Below are 23,932 nucleotides of genomic sequence, written 5' to 3' on the forward strand. Positions count from 1 at the left end.
AAAAAGTAAAACGAATGGAAAACATGGGTCATTGTGAAATGTGATGGGGCGTTTACAAGACAAATTTGTTATAGGATTTCAAAAGTCATTATAGAGTGCAGTTTTAATAAGATCCAGCCCCCTTTTGAATTGCACAGTGCCATCATTCTATAAAAAGGCTCTTGGCTGTTGCATGCAATTTTCATTTTCAAACATGGAGAGCTCTTCAGCTGCAGCTGTAGATTTTATTATCCAGATCCAGCTTTGTCACCTTCTCAGTCTCACACTGTGCTTCCCACATTTTTGGCCAATGTGGGCAGCACATTATTGTGAAAGAGTAACTCATGTTGAATCTGAAGAATGGACATAAGAATTGAGGTTACAAGTTTCTGCACTTTCCCAGCTTAGGGGAGCAAGAGGTGCAATATCCCCATCAAGATTTCCTGTAAAAAGCTTTCAGGCTCAGTGAAAAGAATATTTTATCACCGTGGGAAGTTCAAGGATCAAGTGGTTCTGGTTGTTAGTGCAACAGAATAACAGGAACTCACGTACATCGGTGATTGGAGCTACAGTGCGTGTGCCCTGGGCTCTGGATTCAGCAGTACACTGCAGGAAATCCCGAACTAAGTTTAAGAAGTGTTTCCTTGTACAGGATTAAACTCTGGGAAAAATGAATGACATGAAAAACTTTCACATCTGATATGATAAAAGCAAACTGAGGCTCATGCATACTTAAAATAGCTCAAGGATAAAATCCTGTGCAAAGCATCTTTTACGGTAAATATTCATCTGTCATCAAATGCCAGGTACACAGGCATATTTGGACTCATTAAAAGTAAACATGGAACGTGCCCAGGATGAACTGTGAAAACTCAAGGACACCAGAAAATAACGAATGTCTCTCAAATCCACAGACACAGCTGCCCTCTGGCTGTACGGCTCCTCTGCAGTCACTTACCTCACGGATACCTTCACAGAGGGTTGATTGTAATCTAACATGGGCGAGGGAGAAAGCGCGCCAGTCAGCTGAGCTGCACAGGGATATCTCCCTGTGATTTATGACTGGCACTCAATGGCCAATCCGTCCCCAGACACCACACCAATAATCCTTAAATAAGATTCATGGGCTAAATCTGGCTGGATTTGATTTTCCCATGGCTGAGACTGCAGATACACATAACACGTAGTCTCCTGAAAAGAAAGCGGCAATGCTTTCGTCTTCCCAGCTGCTGTCTCAACAAATCCTTTGCAAAATTTTGAAATGAAAGCAGGGGTGGGGAAACTGGTCTTTATTTCAAAAGTGTTTTTGGCTAATCTGCACTTGACACTGTAGATGTAGAAGGCCTCTCTACCTACAGTATTTTACATGGAATAAAGAATTTGAAAGGTTAAGTCCGTAGAGTGAGACAGAAGAGCTTGTCGCACAGTCATCCATTTTGACACTCATTCATTTCTTCACAGTTACACATCTCACAATGCTGTGATAAAGAGGAAACCACAAGGACTTCAACACTTTGCTGCTTCCTCACCGGACAAACCAAAGTGTCAAAGATTAGCGGCAGGAGCCTCACCTTCCGAGGAAGCACTTGGGGAAGGTGGTGAGCTTGCGTTTCCGATCCTTAATGAGGTTACCCTTGGTCATGAGGGGGTAGAGCTTCTCTCCCTTCTCTGACACCATCACCCACGTATCCTGCTCCATGCCGAGCCTCAGACCTACACAACAGAGGGAGGGAGGGAGGGTGCAAAAAGAACTGTCAGCATCGTGGCATTAATAATCGTGCACTCAGCTCGACGAGATGTGACATCAATTACAAGCTGGAGAAGGTTAATGCCTCCTAATTTCACAAGATAATTAGCATTGCCTTTCAGTGTCTGTGCTAATAGTCTAAGGCAGGGTTAATGACTGACATCATGAAGAGTTTATCATGTACACAATCGCAGAATAGGAAAAACAGAAACAGAAAATATGCCGCCTTCCCCGTGTGTTTCCCTTGAAAAATTCAACAGTGACAACCTGTTAATCTGTTCTCACGCCCTAAAATCTCCTTCAGGCTTTATCCCACATACTAATCATGGCAGGGATTTATTCACTTTTTAATTATTCAGGATAAATTGGTCTGTGTTGCTCTCTCCAGACACAGCATGTATTATATCATATTGTAATGCAAGGCCGATGTTGAAAAGAAAGAAAGTAAAGAGGAAATGAGTTTTCCCCACTATATTAAAAGTGAGCCGACCCCCACCCTGATACAGACACCGAAACGCCTTCTTACTTTTCCTCCGCTCCCTCTCCTTCATGATGGCCTCCAGCCACTCCTGCTTCTCCTCCGGGGTCTTGGCCATGCAGACGAACCACTTGTTCTTGGCCGTGTTGTGGATCTTCCAGCCGTTGTTCACTATGTTCCCGCTGCTGTGGTAGTCAGCTGCGAGGCAGAGGAGGAGAGCACAGACAGAAGTTTGACTCCAGTACTTTTATGAAGTCTCTCTCCGGGGGGGGGGGGGGGGGGGGGGACGAGGCAAATCGACTCATTTGACTCGTTTAGGCTCGGAGAGTTTGAAGGGGAAGGGCCATCAATCAGCGGTCGCACTGATCGTGACACTGTAAACACAGTTGTTGGGAAGTCAGGTTCACAGTAAACCAGGGTTTACCACATTAGACGCGGCAATAACATGAGGCACAAATCCAATGATTTGCCTCAGAGAAAATGAAGCCAAATGAGTACAGTTCATATACAGGAAAGGACAAAAATAGCAAACCTTATCTGATTAACTTTTTATTCACCACGTGTTTTCTAATAACCAAAAACAACATCCACTATAAAACTACTGCGAATATCGTACTCTATATTAGTGGAAGCACCGGCTCCAGTCTCATTTTTCTCTGCTCTTGTGCCGGTTCTCATAGGCTCTTTATTGAGTGCTTCATTGATTATCACTCTTCTCCTTTAATGAGATAAACGAGGGGACACACATGCAGTAGAAGAACCATCCATCAGCATTATTTACTACTCTGTCCTCAGAATACTCCTTCAGAGCCGATAGCTACTTGTGATTCACCACCTACGCTCATATACGGATGATAGGAATGTCAAACCCTCCAGCAAGTGGAAGTGAGCTTTTGACCGTTAGCTGAATATCAAGCATTATTTCTCTGAGGGGGCATTTCAAATTCCTCTCCGGCTGACCTCTGATTTTCTCCCTCCGAGGGTGTAACAAGAAGCAAACCGTTACAATCATCAATTACAATCACGTCTAAAAGCATCTACAGTGTGGTGTCCTTTATATGGTGCGCCTCCAGGGCGTTTTTCAACCTCAGGCAGCAAGTGTGTGCCTGGGAAAAAAAACACTTTAACTGTGAAGGAATCTGAGCTTAAACACTCCTGTCGCCCTGGATTTCAGATTGAGATCGCCCGCCTGTGGTGCAGAACACCCACGAGTTACTGCACCGCCGCCTGCCTTGCGTGTTTATCCTGCCTCTCCTTCTCCAGACCCAAACCCATCCATCTCTCACCAAAAAACACCCAATATTACTGCCCATCTAGGCCCGCTGGAGAGGAAATGATGGCTTCTACAAATATAAATGATAATCAGCGGCTATGTGAGGCCAAGAGACACAAGCGCTCGAGTTCACCCAGTACCAACAGCAACACATACCCGAGGATACGTAACTATAGATGTCTAAAAAAAAATGTTTATAGGTAAATCTTATTTTTCCATCAGCGATCCAAGTATAAAATCACACACGGCTCAGGCCAAGGACTGTGTTGTCGGCTTTCCTGTCTGGGTTATTACGGCATATTTCTAAACTCCGGCTGCCAGGAGTGCAGGAATAAAAAAAGAAAAAGAAAAAAGAAATGATGACCTGAGTGAGCGAGTGGCAAATAAGAAAGAGAAAAATCAAATCGTGAAATCATTTATTTGTCCAAAATAAATCTAAGGTTTTTACAGAAACACTCACCCGTGCCATCGTCTACATTTTCCACCTCCATCACCTCGGTGTTGATTCTCCCTCTGAACAGGTAGCGAGGACCCTCAGTGGCTGTTTTGCTGTTTTTTAAACGCCTTAAATAGAGAAAAGCAACCGCATGAATTAGATAACAAGGTTTAATCATATCATGTTATTACTTACTGTATAATTAGTCTTAACTCGTAGTTAATTCAGGATTTTACAAGAGACTAATTACAGTATACTCATCTGATGTTTGCCAATATGTACTAACCAAATCAAATGAGGAAAATGTGACTAATTTAGAAAGTCTGGCAATGCCAAAGCAATGCATACTATCGCTTTCTTCTTTTTTTCTCATGCTGGTGAATGGATGTAGGGGTCTGAACTACCTGCAGACACTACACTGTATACAGCATGTACAGTACAAGCTGATCGAGGCAGGTGGTTGGTAAACAAAAGCTGCCAAAAACAAATACAATGGATGCAGCTGCAACAGTAGCTCTGTGTGAAACTCAGAAACTTTTTTTTTCCCGACTGAGCAGCCTATTCATCAGGGAGTTCTGCCTAGGCACAACAATGCAATCAGCAAAAGTTTCCTGACCCTACTTGCACTGATTGTAATAAATGTCATATTATTTGGCAAACTGAAGTATGTGTCTGCATATAGTATTTTATAACCCCTCCTAGACTAATCACAGTGTCAGAAGTTTTTTTTAAAAAAATGTCTCCTCTCCTGCACAACTTTTCTTTCTCCTCCTTCAAAACAAACTCAAATGCTCCCCACAGTGCATTGTTCTCCTTTCTTTAAAATAGTAGAGGAACTGATGCAGTGAATTATTTATAAATGCTCTGTAGGAGCACAGAGGAAATCAGAAATTAGAAATTTGCATAAAATATTTTTCATTCTGTTGCTTAAAACAAAACTCTCTAATGAGACTGAAAATTCATCTTCTACTTTATGGATTTTGTGGGCAGAGCAATAATTAAAAAAGTGTGCAGACACCTGTTTTTCTTCTTGCAATAGACCAGAAGCTTGTCAAACAGGAAGAAAATCCTCTCTTGTATGTTTCCCGCTGAGATCTTCAGCAGGACGCCCTGCATCAGCATCTCCGTGCATGTATCTGTGATATTGGAGCCCTGGAAATGGACAGAAGGGCAAAAGGTCAAAAAAAGACAGAAAGCATGGAGTCTAAAACAGATGTGTGGAGACAGACTGACACACAGAGGAATGCAGGGGGGGAAAAAGTTGTCAAATTAGAAAATAAAAATACTTTTTTTGTACGAAAAGAGAAAGAAAAAGTCCATGTTTCTGAAATTTTCGACAAATATCTTCTTCTACATCATTCATTTTTCACATACGGTGTCTGAAGAGGAGGAGGGATTACAAATCCCAGCCTTTCCTGTTACCTCTCTCAGGGGTCTGTGAAAACACTCCCTGCTTCCTCGGAGCAGATTGCTGTGGGACTTTAAAATGTGCAGCCGTTAATAGCTTCTATAGAATAACATCCCGTCCAGTCAAACTATGTGTTGCATTGTGCACTGCGCTGGTGCCCGTATTGGTCAGGGTCCTGCTGCAAGTGATAAAGTGTGCTGTCGTTTCCCTCACCTTGCCTGTTCGGGGAATTTATGTACCCCGTTTGATCAGCCCTCCAGAGCTAAAAATAACTCCCATGCGCACAGAGCCGGAAAATGTGCTAAGCATTTCCTCCTGCTGGAGACATCAGCGGGCCAAAATCTATCCCGCTTTTTCCCTCCTTTTCTCCTCGCCCTTTTTATTCTCCCTCTCCTCCCTTCCCCTTCCCTTTATTCCTAAGACTATTCCTCTATCTCTTTCATTCCTTCCTCCACACTTTTTTTTCCTCCCACTCTTTCATGGCCTTTTAACTCCCCAGCCTATGACCAGATGTTAAACTAATTTGCAGCCAGCGAATGTGTGCGCACCAGACATACAGAGGCCAACTGGCCTTGGTCACTTGAAGGGACCAAAATCACACCGGTCCAGACAATGGAGTTTCCTTAATGGAGGAACCAATACTTCCCCTTTGTGTTTCATATGCTTTTAACACAACCCCACTGCCCCCATTTACTTGTTTTGGTGCGGCCTTATTTAGTTTTTCTGCGTCTCTGCAGCATTTTTCTATCACTCTTCACATCCACCTCATTCCAAGCCAAAGCTCCACAGAGGGTGTATTCAGTTTAAAAGTTAAGCACCCTCTCAGTCATTTGCTTCATCTAAATTTCAACCTTCTATTTTTATAAGCAGACAACTACCAGACATAACAACTGAAGAATTGGGAACGACAAAACAGGATGTGCCATTAATTCGGAAAAAAGTGTGGAAGAAAAGTTTATACTGAACTCTGAAGTGGTATTTGTCAATTAGCTGGAGAGATGGGGGAATTTTACTCAGATCCTTTTAAAGTAAAGAGGCCAAGTCAAGCAAACTCTACATCTCAAGCTGATTTTAGGAAAACTAATTAAACTTACAAGAGAACAGAATGGAGTGAAACACAACAAAAAAAACTGCTACCCTCTGGTCTAAAATCAACATATTTCTATGGTACACAGTTACAAAACACAGACACTTGCAACACCAACCAACTGGCAATCACCGCCCTGACAAATGCTGGCAGCCGTCACCATGGTGACCACGGCGAGCCATCGCCCCGTCTCTCCCACGCGAGGTGAACCTGCCAGGATGCCCCGAGGGCGGCCAGCTGTGCAGCAGGTCAGCGCTAACAAGCAATCAGCCCGGGCGGAGGAGCAGGAATGGAAAAACAGCAGCTCTCAAAATCCCTCCTCACCCCTCAATCATTCCTCAGACACCCACACAGAAATGCAGGATGCAACCATCGCTCAGCTCTCTCTCCCCCCTCCCTTTTCTCCCTGTTTTCCTCCTCTCTCCTTCTTAGCTCCGGCTCATTTGCAGCCAGAGAGCCTGGCGTGCAGCAGTCAAGAGGATTCCTGCTCCAGAATGAGCTAATGTGAACAATTAATAAAAGTGCTGATGAGAAACCGCAGAGTGGCTGCAGCCAGGACCGTGTCGAGTAAAAGATATGTCACCACACCCAACACTCAGCCTCATTCTGATCACCTTACTCTGAGGGTTTTAGCTCTGTGGGTTTGTGCTCCTTCATATTCATATACACTGTAAAAGAGTAGAAGGAGAAATAATGAGAGGAACACTTCTGTTTGAAGTGTACAGTAACTAAGACACATTATCTGCTTCAGACACTTTGCTTAAATATTTGTTTCTGTGGTATATTTTACAATGAAGGAAAGAAACACACTGAAAGTCTGTTAAATGTCCTTCAAACAGTGTAACAAGTTTCAAATGTTGTCAGTGATCCTAAAACAACACATCCAGACAAAAAAAAACAAGAACTCCTCTCAGACACATGCAAGGAAACGTAATCACACTGAACCTTATCTTGTCTTACTCATATCTGGCTCGAAAGCCTGTTTGCTCCTCAGTGAAAACAATCTGTTACGGCCTACACCTTCGTCAGAAGCTGTATCAACACTGGCAGCGGCTCTTTGTCTCCATGTGTCCAGGAAGCCTTTAGGCCCTCTTTCAGTGAAGCCAGGTCAATTACATAAGCATCCCAGCGTTTTGCCGTACAATTACCACCACTGTTTTCTCTTTCCAACCAGAACAAGGTCTATTGACCCCTCATTCAGGCATCCCCCGAACTCAGGAAGAAAACTAATCTAAAAGGCAACTCTCCAGGCCAAGAAGTGCGGTCTACCTGATGATGATTGGATCGGTCACCCTAAAGCATGACGGCTTTGAAAGAATTTAGCCATTGTGAATACAAGTCATTGTTCTGTGGGAGAACAAGAAAGCTTAAAAGGCTACAAAAGTCACGCCACTTCGAATTCTTGTAGAATTGCGTAGGGCTAAGTGGCTTTAAATAAGTCATGACTTTCAGCTTTGACGGGGGAAAGCTCATCTATGAGTTGAAGGGACGGGGAAAAAACATACACACACACACACAGCAAGAAGTCTTGACAGCTTATTAGATGAGAATTAAATTGTTTAACAGTGTACACAGGTTAGTTGATGCCCACCTCCCAGCCTTCGATGTGGGACTGCCATTCCTCCAAAATCTCCAACTTCTCCATCTGTCTCTTGGCTTCGTTGATGCTGGAGCACACCGCCTTCATCACATGCAGAGACTCCTGCACCAGGCCGTAGTCGTTGTGTTTCCTCGGAGTCCTCTTCAGCAGCTCCTGCACATGTGAAGACCACACATGTGCGCACGCATAAGAAAACATGTTATATGATAGCGCAGGCCCACATTTAGAGAGAGCGGTTAATCTGGACTACTTCTTAAGAACTTCAGCTCAAATAATCGTCAAATCTGGCGCTGAATCATAATTTTTACATCATGAAAAGCATGAAAGGAAATAATATTCCATTTCATGTTCACTCCGCACACCCTAACCCTTCCAGTGCTTCCTGAGCGTAGTGGGTGAAACCCCTGCTATGGTATGGCAAAGGTCTAGCAAAAGCAATGGCAATCACAGTCTAAACACTGTGTCAGCTGATTTACAGCATTCTGGATATATCTGCAGCCGCTGATGGCTATCTGTGTCATCTTACGGAGAGAAGGAGGCCCTGGCAGCTGGAAGACTTCAAATGGCAGCATCAGATTACCCCCTTATTATTATTACATCTCTGTGCCCCGTGCTGGTGTGCTGTTTAGAGAACGCCGGGGTGAATTAATAGATCATAACAAGATGAATGAGATGGGACAGCTCAGATCACCAACTCAAACAAGCCTTTGAAAGTGTATTTCATTTCGCTCACGTTTCACATTGGGAAGTGGAAGTTTCAAAAGCAACAAATGAGAGTGCAGGTATGAATGAGCCCAGTCAAAGTGTCTGAACGCGCAGCTCGGTCGGGGAGGTGATGATAGGGCTGGTGTTTTTCCTACGATGCGGTTGTGCCGGGGGAACTAAAGCAGGGAAGTGTCAGAATATGAGAGCAGCGTTTCATTACGGAGGGAGAGGTTGATGTGAAAAGGACGGGACAGCCCTAACTAATGACTAGGTGGTGGTGGATAAAAGGAGGAGCAGAAGGTGCCCCACAGAGGTGGCACAAGGGTGTGGTATCTCCGTAATACATGGTTGGCGAGCACAAGACCATACTCACTCTGAGCAGCAATGGATACTTGCAGATCCTCTGAATAGGAGCGACCAGGTAACCCTCCAGTGGGACCTCTGTGTTTTTTCTGCCTCCGAGCAACATGCAGTTCTGCAGGACGGGAGATGAGGAGAAAAGGAAGTGAAACAAACTTGATGCTAACACTTCTGTGATTTGCTATATAAGAAAAATTGAGGTCCAACCCTGTAGTGTTGATTATAAATGTGGTGGTGGGTGGGATTTCTACACTTTTCATCAGCCTTTATCACTGATAAGCATGAGCTTTAAATCACTTCTTAAAACCCACTTTTACATACTTTAATGTGATGTCATCCTCTTCTTTCTATCACCTATTTTATCTCACAGTTTTACTCTTAGTTTTACTTTACACCTTCTTCTGATTGAACTCTTTTATCCCATCTTTTCTTATTTTGTTGCATCTCATCTTATCTATTTTTATCATGTATTCCCCCCTTTTTATTTATTGTATCTAATTAACTGCATCCTGCATTTTAATTTGAGTCCTCCTGGTCTCAATTTGTTGTTGGGTTCTTGTATTGCCTGTGTTGCTGTATTGCTTGGGTGGTTTTATGGCATTTGTGACTTGTCTCTTATATGTTGTTTTGTGAAGCACTTTGTAAACTTGTGTTTTTAAAGGCGCTATATAAATAAAGTTACTATTATTATCATAATTACCACCACTGACACCATCTTTGTTTAGCATGTTAGCATGCTAATCAGCATCCACAAGATATGGTTCGTTCAGATACGGCATCAACTAAGAGTCAGAATTTGCCCTCCGTTGATCAAAGTGACCCCCACCTGCGCGCCCAAGGCCACAGGTTACGAGGTCAAGTGCTAATATTCATTCTCACCTCCCTCTCACCTGAAATTTAGATGAGGTACTGAATTACGCCGTAAACAATAAAGCAGGCTTTACAGCAGTCAGTCGGTTAAAAGGTTTAGTGGAGGTTAGCGGATATCCCCACCCTGGTCACTGCAGGACCAGGGAGGTGACCTGAGGTATATTAGCTCATAGCCGACTGCAGGTTAGAGAGTAACATGAGAGGCATCCAGCTCTGATGGAAGGCTAGGTCAGCCAAAGGTCAAGTCTATAAAGACCCCATTAAATCAACGTCAATTAATATCTTTGCCTCCTCTGGCTCTCTAGATTAAAGACACACACCACCAGTAAATCAGACATGGAGCTCTCGCAGCCTTTCTTTACTGAGGGGTGTGTATAGTATGTGCATGTGCTTGTGTTTCATTTCTCACTCCATCAATTACGGTCTAAGAAAAGGTCATAGGCTTCAACACGGAACCGGACAATCAATAAGTCTGTGGTCACACTCTGCTTCTCCTTGGTCTGTAACGCCGTTGGAACATCTCGATTTCAAAGCGCTCTGTTTTTATGGAAGTCTTAAAACACACGGGGTGACGGGGTGAAGTGGTACAAGTGTGTGGCGCTCTGAGGCTAAGGAGTGAGGAAGGACTAGAATTACAAACTGTCAAAGCCTACGAGGAAAAAGTGTGAAGGAACCAGGAGTGTAAACAGCGACAAGAAAAAAAGGGGTGAGCATTTTTGAACATACGCGCACACACACACACACACACAGACACACACATAGTTTAGCGAGAGCCAGCAGTGGGGATGTAGTCATCTTTTGTTCTCGCAACACGATGCTCCCCTGTGGCAGTGAAAGTCTCTCAGAGTGTCGGGACAGGAAGAGGGAGTCCGCCCACACATCGGGCAGAGTCACATCAGCTGTCAGACACACTGGAACATGAAGCGCAAAGGTTTTACACTGTCCAGCTGCTGCCATGTGTGGGTGACTGTGTGTTTGTATGTCTAAGAGAGTGCGGTGGCGTGTTTTCATATGAGAGGATTTCTCAAGTCCAGTTTTAATCACCCGTGACCCCACTTGGACTCTAAATTTATACTTTTCCTGCATGGGACAAAGAAAAACATTGTAATAGAACGACTGACTGTGTTAAAGCATTATCCAGAAGTAAATAATTTAATGCATGTGGTCATTTGTATTTGCCTTTTTGTGTGATTATGAACTGAACCTGTTTATTCTTTCTTCTTGGACTGGTCTTTTAAGACTTGACTCTATGTACTTGATCTCTTCTTACAGTGCGTGGGCAGCAGAGTAGATGTTACAACTTGTACATTATGCGCACATTTACAGTCCCCTCTCACCAGTAAACATGTCCGGACGCTCCTGATCTTATTGAGTTCCAGCAGCAGCCTCTGGGCCTTCTCGTGATTCCCACAGTATTCATCATAAATCTGGAAGCGGCTCCTCTGCAAGAGCCAGAGAAAGACAAGGTGAAAAGGACGAGTGAGGAGTAAGTTTTTAGACAGAGAGCAAAGGAAGGAGGGTGACAAAGCCAAACAGAGAAAGGGGAGGCTGATACATCTATGAGAATTACAGTATATGACTCATAGTCAGTATGTATCCTTCTTCACTCTCTCCTTTCTATCATGAAATGCACGTATAATGTATATTTTGTATGGCGGGAACCCTGATTATATCCTGTCATCCGCCTTGCAGCCATATGACCGACAACTTTCCACTGAAGCATTTCTTCTGACATTAATCTTCCTTTGTCTTCCGAGAGGCAACAGCAGGACCAGACCACACAGCTTCTAAATCACTCACTACAAAGTCACTGCAGAGCAGCAGAAATCGTACAGTACATGGTCCTCAGCCAGGGTGTTCTGCCTCGGAAGACAAAGCTGGTGATGTGGAGAGACACGAATGTCATAACAACAAGAGGGGGCGCTTCCAAAAAGACAACTCTGTGACGGTACAGTATATTCCTATTCTTGAATAATATGTTCTAAGAAGTCTGTTTATGAAAGTTTTTTGGCTTCGGGGGCTGATTTTACTGTAGTCCAAAGGGGAGGAGTGGGGTCTTGAATCAGTGAAAACCATTTTGCAGGCCTGAATCACAGAGGGGGATTTTGCTGTGAGTGGACCATTGTCCAAGTTGGCTTAGTTTTTACCTATTTGTGTTTCTGTGGTAAAGCTAGATTGTGTAATTCTCTTGGAACCTTTAGGTCATCGACCACTACAGAGAAGGAAACTTTTCTTTAAAAAAAATAAATAAAAAAAAAAGCTGCAAAATAGGAGAAAAGGTGAAAAGAGCAGAGAGAAAAATAAAAGAAAATGTCCAACTCTTATCTCCGGGGACTCACATGATCAGTCATGGTTGAATTATGGCCTTGACTCATGGGTTTTTAGTTATGCATCGAATTATATCCCCTTTTTTCTATGAGGTCATCATAAACATCACTATACCATCTGTACGGCTAGATCATCTCTCTTTCACCTGCATTAGAGGCAGCCTGATGCTACTGGGAGAGAAGTTGCCTGCAGCCCAACAGGAGGATGGTAAGATTTATTACACTTTGAAACCTATTATATGCCAGTGTGCCTCAAGGCTCTGCATCAAAGAAATGTGATCTATTGCAGCAGAGAGCAGTATATCAGAGTCCTATCGAGCATATCACACATGTGCACTGTCTCATCATGGATAATCCAGAGAGATAAATTGACAACATGTGGCGTATCTGATCATTTTCAGGAGTGCTCAAAGACCTGAGAGCATCAGAGCTCCGATAGTAAAGTACTGTAGTAGAGAAATTCTTTTAGATTACAGGCTCCAGTGAGCAAAGGGACGATTACTAGCAGAGGAGCCGTCGATGCACGTCGCGGGATAAGAGTGTGGACGAGATGGTGATGCCATAATCAGAGGTGGCGAGAGGACATTCAGCCTGCAAGAGTGGAGGAATTAAAAGTGGAAAGGTTGTTTGCACAGAAGCACGGGTTCCTTACAAAGTGCAAGAAGCAGCGACCGATTTCGTGGTGAGCATGAGGGTCAGGCTGCAGCAGCTCTTCCACCATGGACAGGAAATCTTTGTGAACGGCCAGAATCCCCTCAATGTTGGAGAATAAAACCTAAACAGGAGAAAAAAAAGACATAAATACAATGCATAAATTGTGTTTTCTGTGTATTTGTTTTCAATGTAGCGATGCAGTGTAGCTGATGGCCCCAATCAGATCTTTGGCATATGCTGCTTTATTGTGGTCAGTGGCACCAGGCAAGGGAATTTCTGAGGCCACAGAATAAAGAATGAGGTTTCTTTGTAATGGGCATCTTAGGCCTGAGATGTCTTTGATATTTGGATTAAAACATTATTAGAGATACTTTACCAGAGAGGCTAAAAAAGAACACATTTTTAAGCAACTCTGCCTTCATGTGGTGTTGACTTCTGTCCCCTTTCATGTCAGTTTTGTGGTGCGTATGAAAGGACAAAACAATATGCTGATGCTGGATTGGGGAAGAAGCTAGTGAAATAAAGTCAAAGCATGAAAACCAGAAGCCTTTTATGAGTGGGTAAGTCCAAAATATTCTTCAGTGATAGTACGAAAGGCAAACATCTGGTAAAATTGGATCAATCCATTTCCACTCGGGAGGACTGGATGTCGTTCAGCTGCTTTTGGCGACATCACAGCCTGTTGCTGCCCAGTGACCCCGCGTTATCTCAAACCTTCTCTGTACAGTATGTTCCCAAACAAAACATAGCATGAGTAGACAGACATCTTCCAAAACACGGGACATGCAGTAAATATCCACTGAATGTGTGTTTACCTTCAAGCGTAAGCAAACCGACTGAAGCGGTCACTCCCACTCCCACTGTGAGAGAGCATCCTTTATTATCCTCCAGCCGGAATCCTTTATAAATAGATTATATTTACAGCTGCTTCCTGGATCGCCCACTACTTCTTTCTCCATTCAGAACTTTAAGCTATTTTAGGTTGAAAGAGGACCCCAAACAAGGGACGCACTTTATTTAGTTTCCAATGTAATTTCCGTCCTTTTCATGGATCAAGTTACTTTATGAAAATAAGGTTTGTGCGTAGCATCAGAGTCAAAGTCAATTGCCCTTGATATTTTTCCAGATCTAAAATATGCAGCCGCATACCTCACAGTCTGACCCTCACCTTAACCGTTTCCTCTGTGATGTTCTTGTCGATTTTGGTGGCTGCATACTGGTTGAGACGATGTAGAAACACCTGGAAGAGCAGAGGAGGAAAGCAGCAGTTAACATTTTTTAAACAACCTCGGTGTTGAATTTCGTTTCGGCGGCCGGTGGCCTGCACCTTCAACGCACCAAACACAGGACTAGATTTGAGGCTTTGTGTGCAGCTGCTACACTTGGCTGCCACAGTAAATTGGTAACCATCACAATGGACACCTGATATATAAGTGAAACACAATCTTTGCACTGGATGAAAAAACATTTATAATTGCATCACAAGTTATTTCAAAGGTGGTGTTAAGTGGCTGGAGACGTGAGTTGGAGAGGGCAAGGTTTTGTGAATTGAGACGGATGGGAAGGGCTCCTACTTTCTTCGGTCCCCTGAGGATGCCGTTTTCCCAGGCTGCATCACTGCACAAGCCCTCGACAACCCATTTACTGCATCAGGAGGACTCTCTCTCAGAATGGCAAATTAAGGAGATGTGCTTCAAATGTATTCTTAAAACGTGGCTAAGGGGGGAATTAGTCATTTTCCGAACTCTGCCTGAAGGGAGAGCTTTTAAAAAGGCGAGGACATCCATCAACAGGTTCCAGGACAAGAATCTTTATGTTTATGTGCGTGATGCTCGGCAGTTTGGCAGACAGGAATCTATCTTCAATAGAAAGCGGGGGGAAAACCAAATTAGCTGCACCGCATTTTCATTTTGACTGCCGTCCGTAATGCCCTTCATTTCAGCGAAGCTGCGATGAAATCTGAAGCTATAGCTGCAAATTGCAGCTTCATCAGACGTGATGTTAAACAAAAGCACAGGCCCTGATGTTCATACAGCTGTCAAATTTGAGTGAGTGCACGTTAAGAGGCAGAAAAGGATTTCCTTGGCGTTACATCAAACAACACACTTGTGCATGTTGTTAACATCATTTGTTTCATTCCATGTCACACAGCTAAGTTTATTTATCCTCCAAATGGCATAAAAGCTCAAGTCAGACAAAAGCAGGGCTGAGATCTCTAAGTAGAATAAAGTGTGCACTTGGATTTTATTATACTAAAGCTAAAGTGCTGCGGTGAGACTCGTGACACTGAAGATAAATTCCCCAAATGAAAGAAAAGTGAGCCATGAAATGTTCGGCTGCAGCTGTGTTCTCCATAACACAATTGACAAGACGGCCCTGTCAATGTGGTACATCAAAGGTTTTAAATGTTGCATTTTAAAGGTTTCTCCCACACTGTTCACACTAGTCCTTCCCTACACGACAACATCAATGCAACATGACAGTAAACATAGTTAAGCAAAGAGACGTTGGTGCAATGCAACACAACATCGTGACATGGAAAAGCACTTCAGCAGCACAAAGAGTCATTTCATGGTACAGCGTGACACAAACTACCAACAGCAGCTCCCTAAACACATGACCTGCACGATCAAGCTCCAAAACGGCCCTGGCATTGTCACAGTTAGCGCAGTAAGGAGTTACATCTGTCTCCGCAGTTGACCCCTAACCATGGGTATCCCTTTACTGCCCCACTGAGGACCATAATGCCATCTGTCGCCCGGTGCAGCCGCACAGCAGGCCGACTGACCTGAGCGAGCAGGAAGAATACAACCACAAAGCATGTAAACAGCTTAACTTTAATGAGCGCACGAGCCAAGAATTATTCCTTGACACCTAAATCTAAGCGAGTGGTTGTGACTACAGTGAGCTTATTGAAACTTTTTACTTGATTAATTGTGAACAGATGGCAAAGCAGAGGAGCCAGTTCAGTGGTAAACTCGCCATCTCCTGCTAATTACGAGGCCAGTTTTCTGTTCGCTGTCGAAGAAAACCAAGGTGACATGAAAAAAAAGACCGAAATCATCTTAATCACATTGTAGCCTACTGACGTCAAGCAACACTTCAAAAGAAACTGTAGATGTGAATGTTCGTGATTGGGGAAGGAGGGGAAAAAAAAGTGGCTTAAATAATCAGCCTCTTTGTTGTGGGCCAACTCCACGCTGATTACCATTCCGTAGCTGCCTTGCCTGCAACTCTGCCACTCACGAGCATTAGCATCTGATTAGCAAGTCTAATATGTACAAACACGGAGCAGACTTCGACAGACCCTCACATAGGCCTGACCGGGCTTACAGTACAAGCCCATAGCTGAGCAAAAGTAGCGCTAATTTGCATTAAAACACAGCTTCCTATCATTGATGTGTGACATCAAACATGGACTCATTAGGGAGTCTATCACTTCTGATTTAATAATGAAGAGTCTACCCAACAGGAAATAATCACTATATCTGCAAAGCATTAATTATACAGCATAACCACAGCTATGGGGGTCTCTGCTGGAAATATAAGGAGCCACTCTGCAGATGTTTATCAGGAAAACGCAGCATGAGGGGGAAAATAACGCAGCATAATGGAATGCAGGGAGTCTAAATCTGATTGGAAAACGATAATAAATTGTGTTATCGCCCAAAAGATAAGAGGGTGTTAGTTTTGGTCTCATAAAAGTGGAAGTGTAAAATTGAAAAACGTTATTTCATGTAGCTTTGAGATAAATACACCTCACAGGAAACTGATTCGACCACACAAAAAGTCTGAACAGCTCATTTGAGACACTGTTCAAGTTATTCCTAGAATTGTGGATGGGTTGGACTTGATTTGTGGAAACGAACATGTCTCTCTTCCGAAATCGCGGCCAAGACTGCCTTGTTGATGTCGTTAAGAGACTGAGCCTGGAGCAGCTCCATGGACAGTGAATGGGGAGCTGACTGACTGGATTTATGGACACAGTAACAGTACCCTGGGTGACTGTGAATAAAAGCCCATTTCCAGGTTTGTACAGTCAGTGACTGACTGCAATGCAGTGCATAAATGCACAGCTATTTGCATGAATGCATTGTATCTGAATCTAGCATTGTGTAAGACATAAAAATCTACTATTACAGTATAACCCAGGGGGAGTGCAGCACGTCCAGGACTTGTCTCCTCATTGCATCACAAAGCAGAGCATCTGTCCTGTGGTTAAAACCTCAGGTGCAAAATAATATCTGGCAATAATAAATACCAATTTTTAACAAAAATAGCTGTTAGTGCTATAGGCTCAACCATGACTCCTCTCCTAAAAGCTCACATAAAAATTTTAGAAGTGAGTTTAGAGGAAAAACATTTCCACCACCCTCCACTTTGGTTGCCGTCCTGATCCTCATGCCCTGTAGTGACCAACTGAATTCCACAGGGACACATTTTGTTCCCTGGGGACTGGATGTGTTTTCTGAGCAGGAATCCACCATGTCTGGGCGCCATGGTCGCTACTGAATCGCGAGCAAACATCAATGCATTTTAAAGCTCAACAGGAGCTGTCACTGATCCATGTTGCGCTTCCTGCGAACAGAGATGGACGGACATTTTGAACCAAGAAGAAAATACCCTCATAGTTTCACTAGAAAGATGTGGATTTATGAATGTTCAATGGTGCTTTTTATCGCTGCCAGGTTGCTGAGACATTTGGAAAAGTGAAGAGGTAAAAGGATGAGCTAAGAAGACAAAGAGGATGAAAACGTTGGATAAAAACTGTGTTTTTTTTATAGTGTTCTTTCCATTGGCAGCTCAAAAAAAGTAATCTCATCTCCAAAATGGCATCCAATCTCCCTCATACACCTAAACAGATGCACACATGGCTGCACATATGTCACTCATTTAGAGCATGTGCTCAGCCACTGACATCTTTTTCTGCAAGGAAATTTAGCACAAGCTGTTTACTTTCTACTTGTTGGACATAAGGGACATGCTTTTTTCTATCCTCAACCATGAATCAACAACATTCAACAGGGAAGAAGAAAGAAAAAAACACTTCACAGAAAGTCATTTTGTTCCCTGAGGCCTAAGGAAGTATAATCACCTGGATTGTCACTCTGATGGCAAAGGGGGGGAGGAGGGGACTACACATTAAAAGCCCATTAAAGTTTTCATTATTCTACAGAGCAGATGGGTGTGATGAATAGATTGGTCCAGCCACCGCATGTAGCCCTACCTGCCATTAATCAACACCGATTCACACGCTGTGGGCTACGAAGAAAGTACCTGTGGAAGTCACGGCGTGCCACCCGATCCAGTTATGTTCAGATTCAAAGCAAGAAAAATTTTGACCTTTACCATCAAGCAAAAATTGAAATCAAGAAGCTGAAATCAGAGCTGCAAGCCAAATCATACACGCCACAGAGCAGGTGCTTCCACAGGGCGGGAAACTGCCTCGGTCTCACATGAGTGACAGCTCGTTCAAGTTCTGCAGTTTGTGGAAATCTGGAAAGACTGAAATTAAACTCTTCATCCTCCACGCTTTAGTGTCATATAGTGACGGGGGGAGGAGGAGAGGCACAGGGGCAAACAGACTGGCTGCAGGGCTGTGTCCATGCCAACAACAGAGTGTGTGCTGCGCCAACCGGTCAGGACACTTTATGAATGGATATTATGCAGCGTCTCCCCCCCTCCCTCCCCCTTGCATCTCTCCACCACATATTAAAGATACAATCAGCGGAAGGCTAGCCACGCCCCCTATAGATGTTTCTCATGTCAGTGAAACAGATGAATCACACCAGAGGAGTTTGGCAAAAACAAGAGACCACTTGCTTCCTCAAACAGCAAACAGCGATATAACAGAGGGACAATGATGGACATTCTTGTGCGTCAAAATAACGCGTGTGTGTACTGTTCAGCGCATTTGCCAAGCTATAGAGCAAATGCTTGCTGCAAAAACGAGGCTACAGTGAATATGAAGTTGAGTGGATGAGCAGACAAAGTGGGGGGGGGGGGGGGTGAACTGGTGGCAAGTGCATGTTGTTCATCACGTTTATGCAGCCACACGCCCTGCAGAGTGGGCTGCGTTGGGGAATAGGAATCCCACCCAAAAGAGGAAAAGCGCACTAAACAGACTCAAAAGAGCAAAACGATGCAAGAAATTGCTCCAACTGAAAAAAAAAACAGAAAAAACAATCTAGCCTCAAAAGTACAAAGCTATCCTCAAACATCTGTTTATGCAATCAAGTTAATACCATTGGAGGAGTGGGCAGGAACACGGCGTCCGTTTAATGTATTACATGCAAAAGAGCCATTTCAGGTCCCTGCAGATCAAGTGGTCCAAGTGTAGAACACCCTGCTCTCCCTGAAAATATATTAAATAAAAAAACTTTTGAAGCAATAATACATTCTGTCAGCACAATTTTAAGAACTTACTCTGTTAAAAAAGTTCAACCCCTTCTTGCTGTAATGTGGGATCTATTGCTCACAATTGAAAAAGGTCCAACGTGAGTCCATTGGCACTAGTCCCCAGTATAAACTCTGGATGAATGAATAGGCCTTTCTCAGACTCTATTGGACAAACTGCCTCTTTTGTCCACCGATGATTCACTGATCTGCTCTGTTGTCACGACTGGAGAATTGGCAAACAAACGTTAAGATTGATAGACACAGTCTCGTTTCTACTTTACATCATTCTGTTGCAAAAAAACAAAAACAAAAACAAAAACAAACACACGTACAGGTTATCCGGTGTATTTACATGCACCATCTATGACAGTCTGCTCTTGTTAACAAATAAAAAATAGGAAACAAAGGCCATTCAATGCCAGAGATGGAAACACAAACAACAGCTTCCACATGACAAAGCCCCCTGAAGTGAATCACTAGACTGTGAAGGTATGCTCATTAATGTAACAGTCCTTCTGTGTGAGTTTCTTTGTCATATCGCTCCTCCAGGACGACACAGTAAAAAGCCCTGTGATGACAGTTAAAGGACAGCAGGTAACAGGTGCACCGGCAGTTCAGCCCCCCTCGGGCAAACTCTCAAGTATCCGGCTTTGCGGTGTGAGTGAGTGTGACAAAAATGAGTGAGTAGAGGAGATAGAAAGAGAGAAGACATGAAGAATAAACAGAGAAATGAGGAGAAGGGAGAGGTAAAAAAAAAAAAAAGAAAAGAGTGCCTTGTCTGGCCTCTTTAACATGGAAACCCTTTAGGGAGGATATGGTGCCTTTACAATACTTCCTGCAGAAGGGAACTGCCTTTAAAGCGGAATTCAACATTACAGGGTTAAATCTCCTGCTTCCTATACACACCTATGCACACACTGAATTCCAGGGAAGCAAAAAAAGGACGCTCTCCCTTAGAATTACAGAACAGAGACAAACAGAGTCAGCGTCTGATGCAGATGAGGGCTCACTGGGGAACATCCGAAAAAAGAGAGAAAAGGCTCTTTGTAGCGATTCTCTGCTATAAGCCCCTCCCTTCCTGTCTTCAACAGGTCCTGATGACACCTCCAGACGTCACCGTCATGCCGAGCTTCTCATCCCATTAGTCCTCTGGCTACTTTTTCCAAACTGGCCCGTCTCTCTCCACTGGGAATGTGTACAGGAAACAGACACTATAAATACAGTGGGGAATGTTAATATGTCTATCTTAGGATTGGCTATTAAGGCTCATCTGCACAGCCCAAAGAAGGGTCTCTGGTTTTAATTAGCAACAGAGAACACAGAGAGTTTTTTATTTCACAGCATCTTGTGGTGAACAAAAGTCCATTTGTTTAAGGGGGCAGTTATTTGCTGTCATTTGAACATTCGGGCCTTTTGCATGAGCACCAGAAGACTCCTAGAAATAAATAAAACACTGTAGATGAAGGGGCTGCTCTCAAGACTACAAGAGATATTTTCTGAGATAGTATTTTGAAAGTTTATTGTTCGAGCAAAGGCCTGTTCTGTTAAAAATACAGGGGGGGAAATCTAACTTGTAATAGTAACAGTCTTATCAACCCTGCAATGTGCTTTGATGCACTTCCAAGAACTCAATATTTTCATGAAGAGTGAAGAAAAAAAAATCTTCTCTTGATGTTTTTCTTGTCCCTTCACTGACCCCGGCCCCCAGCAAGATTCAAAAGCAGCTGGAATGAAGCAATTTATCTAATGAATATGTCTGTGTCCAATGTCTCCTCCTGACTCCTGGTGAGCGCCGTGCATGTCTGACACTTGAGTGAAATGAGCACATGAGCATAAAACGACGCTTGTGGTCATGTCCATTTAAATGAATGTCTGACAGACCTTGGGTCTGTTCAATTTCACCCATCGTGGGACTATAAATGGCATCCTCAGCATATTGGGAAAGATATTTTGACTTGAGAAATTGGATATTAGAGTTTATCCTCAATCACTTTGATGCAACTCTTGGTGCAGTTCATTTATCATCATAGTTCACTGCTAAACACATTGTTTTCACATCGTCTTCCTGATGCATTTTTCATCTGACTCTGACAACTCATGAAAACAGATTGTACCTTTTTCAGAAAGGGAGACAGATATCTCACTCTCTTTAATACAGCTCTGCTGCATTGCATCATTGTTTTCAGTCAAATCACTTTAGCCTTTCTTCAAACAGGCAAGAGACAGTCACATCATACACACACATACATTAGTCTGTGATTATTGCACAATAATTGATGCTATCTTCAAAGTTTGATTGTTATTTTCAATGCATCACTGCCTGGTATGCTTGGTTACAGCATACTCTAATTTTGCAGATAGTTTTTACAACTTTCATCATTTCTAATCTCTTTTTTTTTTTGCTCACAATTCCAAAAACTGTACCACACATTTGCTGCAAAATGAAACATCATGCATTGAATATATCATAACACATCTAGAAATCACAGTAATTACTTGCTTCAAATGTCTTTTTCATTATATTTTTGGGGGTATACCATATTCCAAACCTAAAGCTCTTCCATAGGGCCTGTACATGCATTATCATACAGTATTCTGAAGTGACACTGTTCTGCAGTCATTTTTCCAACATGTTACTGTTGTAACTGTAGTACAGTGTTGTTTATGAACAATTTAACTGCATATATGTTGAGGTAACTGACTTGACTTCACAGGTTTTGCCACATAAGGTTTTGAATACTTTAGATCCTTTTGCACAGGTTATTTACCATAATAATAAATGCTGTTCTGAGAACTGCTTTATGAGCTGTGAGAAGAATAATGTTTTTCTGATGTGTGAATTGCATCAAAGCAATTGAGAAAAACCGTAAACAGCGAGGAGAGATAAGTCGAGCTGAAGAGTGTCGGTTTTCAGACACCAAAGCCCAGCATGCCTCAATTTCCATGTGCAGCCAAGCAAACCGTCACCCACTGATAGCTGGCAATTCCCATCAACGCCACACACCAGCACCCTGTATTGATCTCCAAGATGACCAGGCAGAATCATCAGTCTCCCAATCTGTAGCACACTCCCAAGCATGACGGTCACACAACCAGATAGTTCATTTCATCCCAGTCGCAAGCTTCCAGCTCGTCTGCTGGATGTCCCCCCGTGCTACCATCAATTTCAGCAGGACTTCAAGAAAAAAAAGGAAACCTGCAGCGTCAGCCTCTCCTACACATGACAGAACCGGACACTGGCAGAGTAGCTGTTCAATTCTCCATTGACAGTTCCTCCTAGACTCTCACTACCCCGAGCACAGCTGCTGAACCCCCTGCCAGTGTTCTGCATATCATGCTTTCTTTTTGTCTGGGAAGTGACAGAGCAGGAGGGAGCCGGCCAGCAGGGCTGCATCAGATCAGCACCAGACCCTGGCATTATTCAGCCAACTTCCAAATAAGCAAGAACGGAAATTACTACAACTTACAGTACAGACATTTATGGCCCGTTAACTTTAAATCTTCTCTTACTAATATTTTCCTATTATTGTAGCAAGGGATAAGATCACTGTGTGAAAGAAAGAAAGAAAGAAAGAAAGAAAGAAAGAAAGAAAGAAAGAAAGAAAGAAAGAAAGAAAGAAAGAAAGAAAGAAGGGCAAGACAGCTGGAAAGCAAGAAAGAACAAAAGCAAGAAAGCAAGCAAAAAAGATAGCAAGAAAGCAAGGGATCAGATCACTGTGAAAGAAAGAAAGAAAGAAAGAAAGAAAGAAAGAAAGAAAGAAAGAAAGAAAGAAAGAAAGAAAGAAAGAAAGAAAGAAAGAAAGAAAGAGGATGTGTGCAGACAGAGCATGCTTGAAGACAGAGGGACACTTGTCTCCTCTCAGAGCTTCTATATCGAATCCTGTCCAAGTGCTTAATTAAATAATTTAGAATGCAGTGGAATTTCCCATCATGTCTGGCTGGTCAGCTCTGGATGTTTATGGATTCTGAGCCCAGAAATGCAGGATGGACAGAGACAGAAATGACGTGGAAAGTGTGAGCTGGAACCACAGAAAACACGCAAACTTGTCTAGACATTTTCAATGGACACTCCATCAACAAAAAAAAAAAAAGAAAGAAAGAAAGAAAGAAAGAAGTACAGCTGCAGCATTAAGCCAGTGGGATTCTTCACGAGACAACACCACGTGGACGGTAATTTAATTTTCAAAAGCACTAACTTTAATTGGGCAAATCAGCATCACACTAATATTTAATTGGTTTGTAAGCATATTGTCATTTCACAATTATGGCAACACTGAGGCAGGATTTGGAGTGCCATGCCAGCACTCTTTGAACAAGCACATGTGCACGTCGGTGTGTGTATGTGTGTGTGTGTGCTCCCTGAGGCAGAGCATGCCAGCTTAAACACAGACCCCCTTGTGATGATGACCCTTTCACACAGAATGTCCGTCCTGACAAGTGTCTACTGCAGTCCCGCCACTTTTCCACTGGTCGCACGTCTGCACCATGTGAACAGGCAGCTGGAGCTGACCAAGTCAAAGGCAGCCTTCTCCTCTGGGCAGCGGGACAGCACCACCTCTTCCCCCCTGAGCCGAAGCCACACAGCTTATTCAATGCAGGGTCACTGCAT

At 43.2% G+C, this 23,932-nt stretch overlaps 1 protein-coding gene across 1 annotated transcript in view; it reads right to left on the minus strand.

Annotated features, from left to right (window-relative positions):
• Nucleotides 1-23,932, minus strand: part of prex2 (phosphatidylinositol-3,4,5-trisphosphate-dependent Rac exchange factor 2) — an 89,995-nt gene that overhangs the window by 59,460 nt on the left and 6,603 nt on the right. Inside the window, exons 2-10 of the mRNA XM_083995650.1 lie at nt 14,093-14,164; nt 12,923-13,045; nt 11,281-11,385; nt 9,087-9,188; nt 8,000-8,161; nt 4,932-5,065; nt 3,938-4,041; nt 2,253-2,402; nt 1,551-1,692 (exon numbers count right to left, since the gene is read on the minus strand). Of these exons, the coding sequence (XP_083851776.1) occupies nt 1,551-1,692; nt 2,253-2,402; nt 3,938-4,041; nt 4,932-5,065; nt 8,000-8,161; nt 9,087-9,188; nt 11,281-11,385; nt 12,923-13,045; nt 14,093-14,164 (1,094 nt within the window). The remainder of the gene's footprint in view (nt 1-1,550; nt 1,693-2,252; nt 2,403-3,937; nt 4,042-4,931; nt 5,066-7,999; nt 8,162-9,086; nt 9,189-11,280; nt 11,386-12,922; nt 13,046-14,092; nt 14,165-23,932) is intronic.

The sequence above is a fragment of the Trachurus trachurus genome (assembly GCF_905171665.1).
Source record: "Trachurus trachurus genome assembly, chromosome: 20".
Taxonomy (NCBI): Eukaryota; Metazoa; Chordata; class Actinopteri; order Carangiformes; family Carangidae; genus Trachurus; species Trachurus trachurus.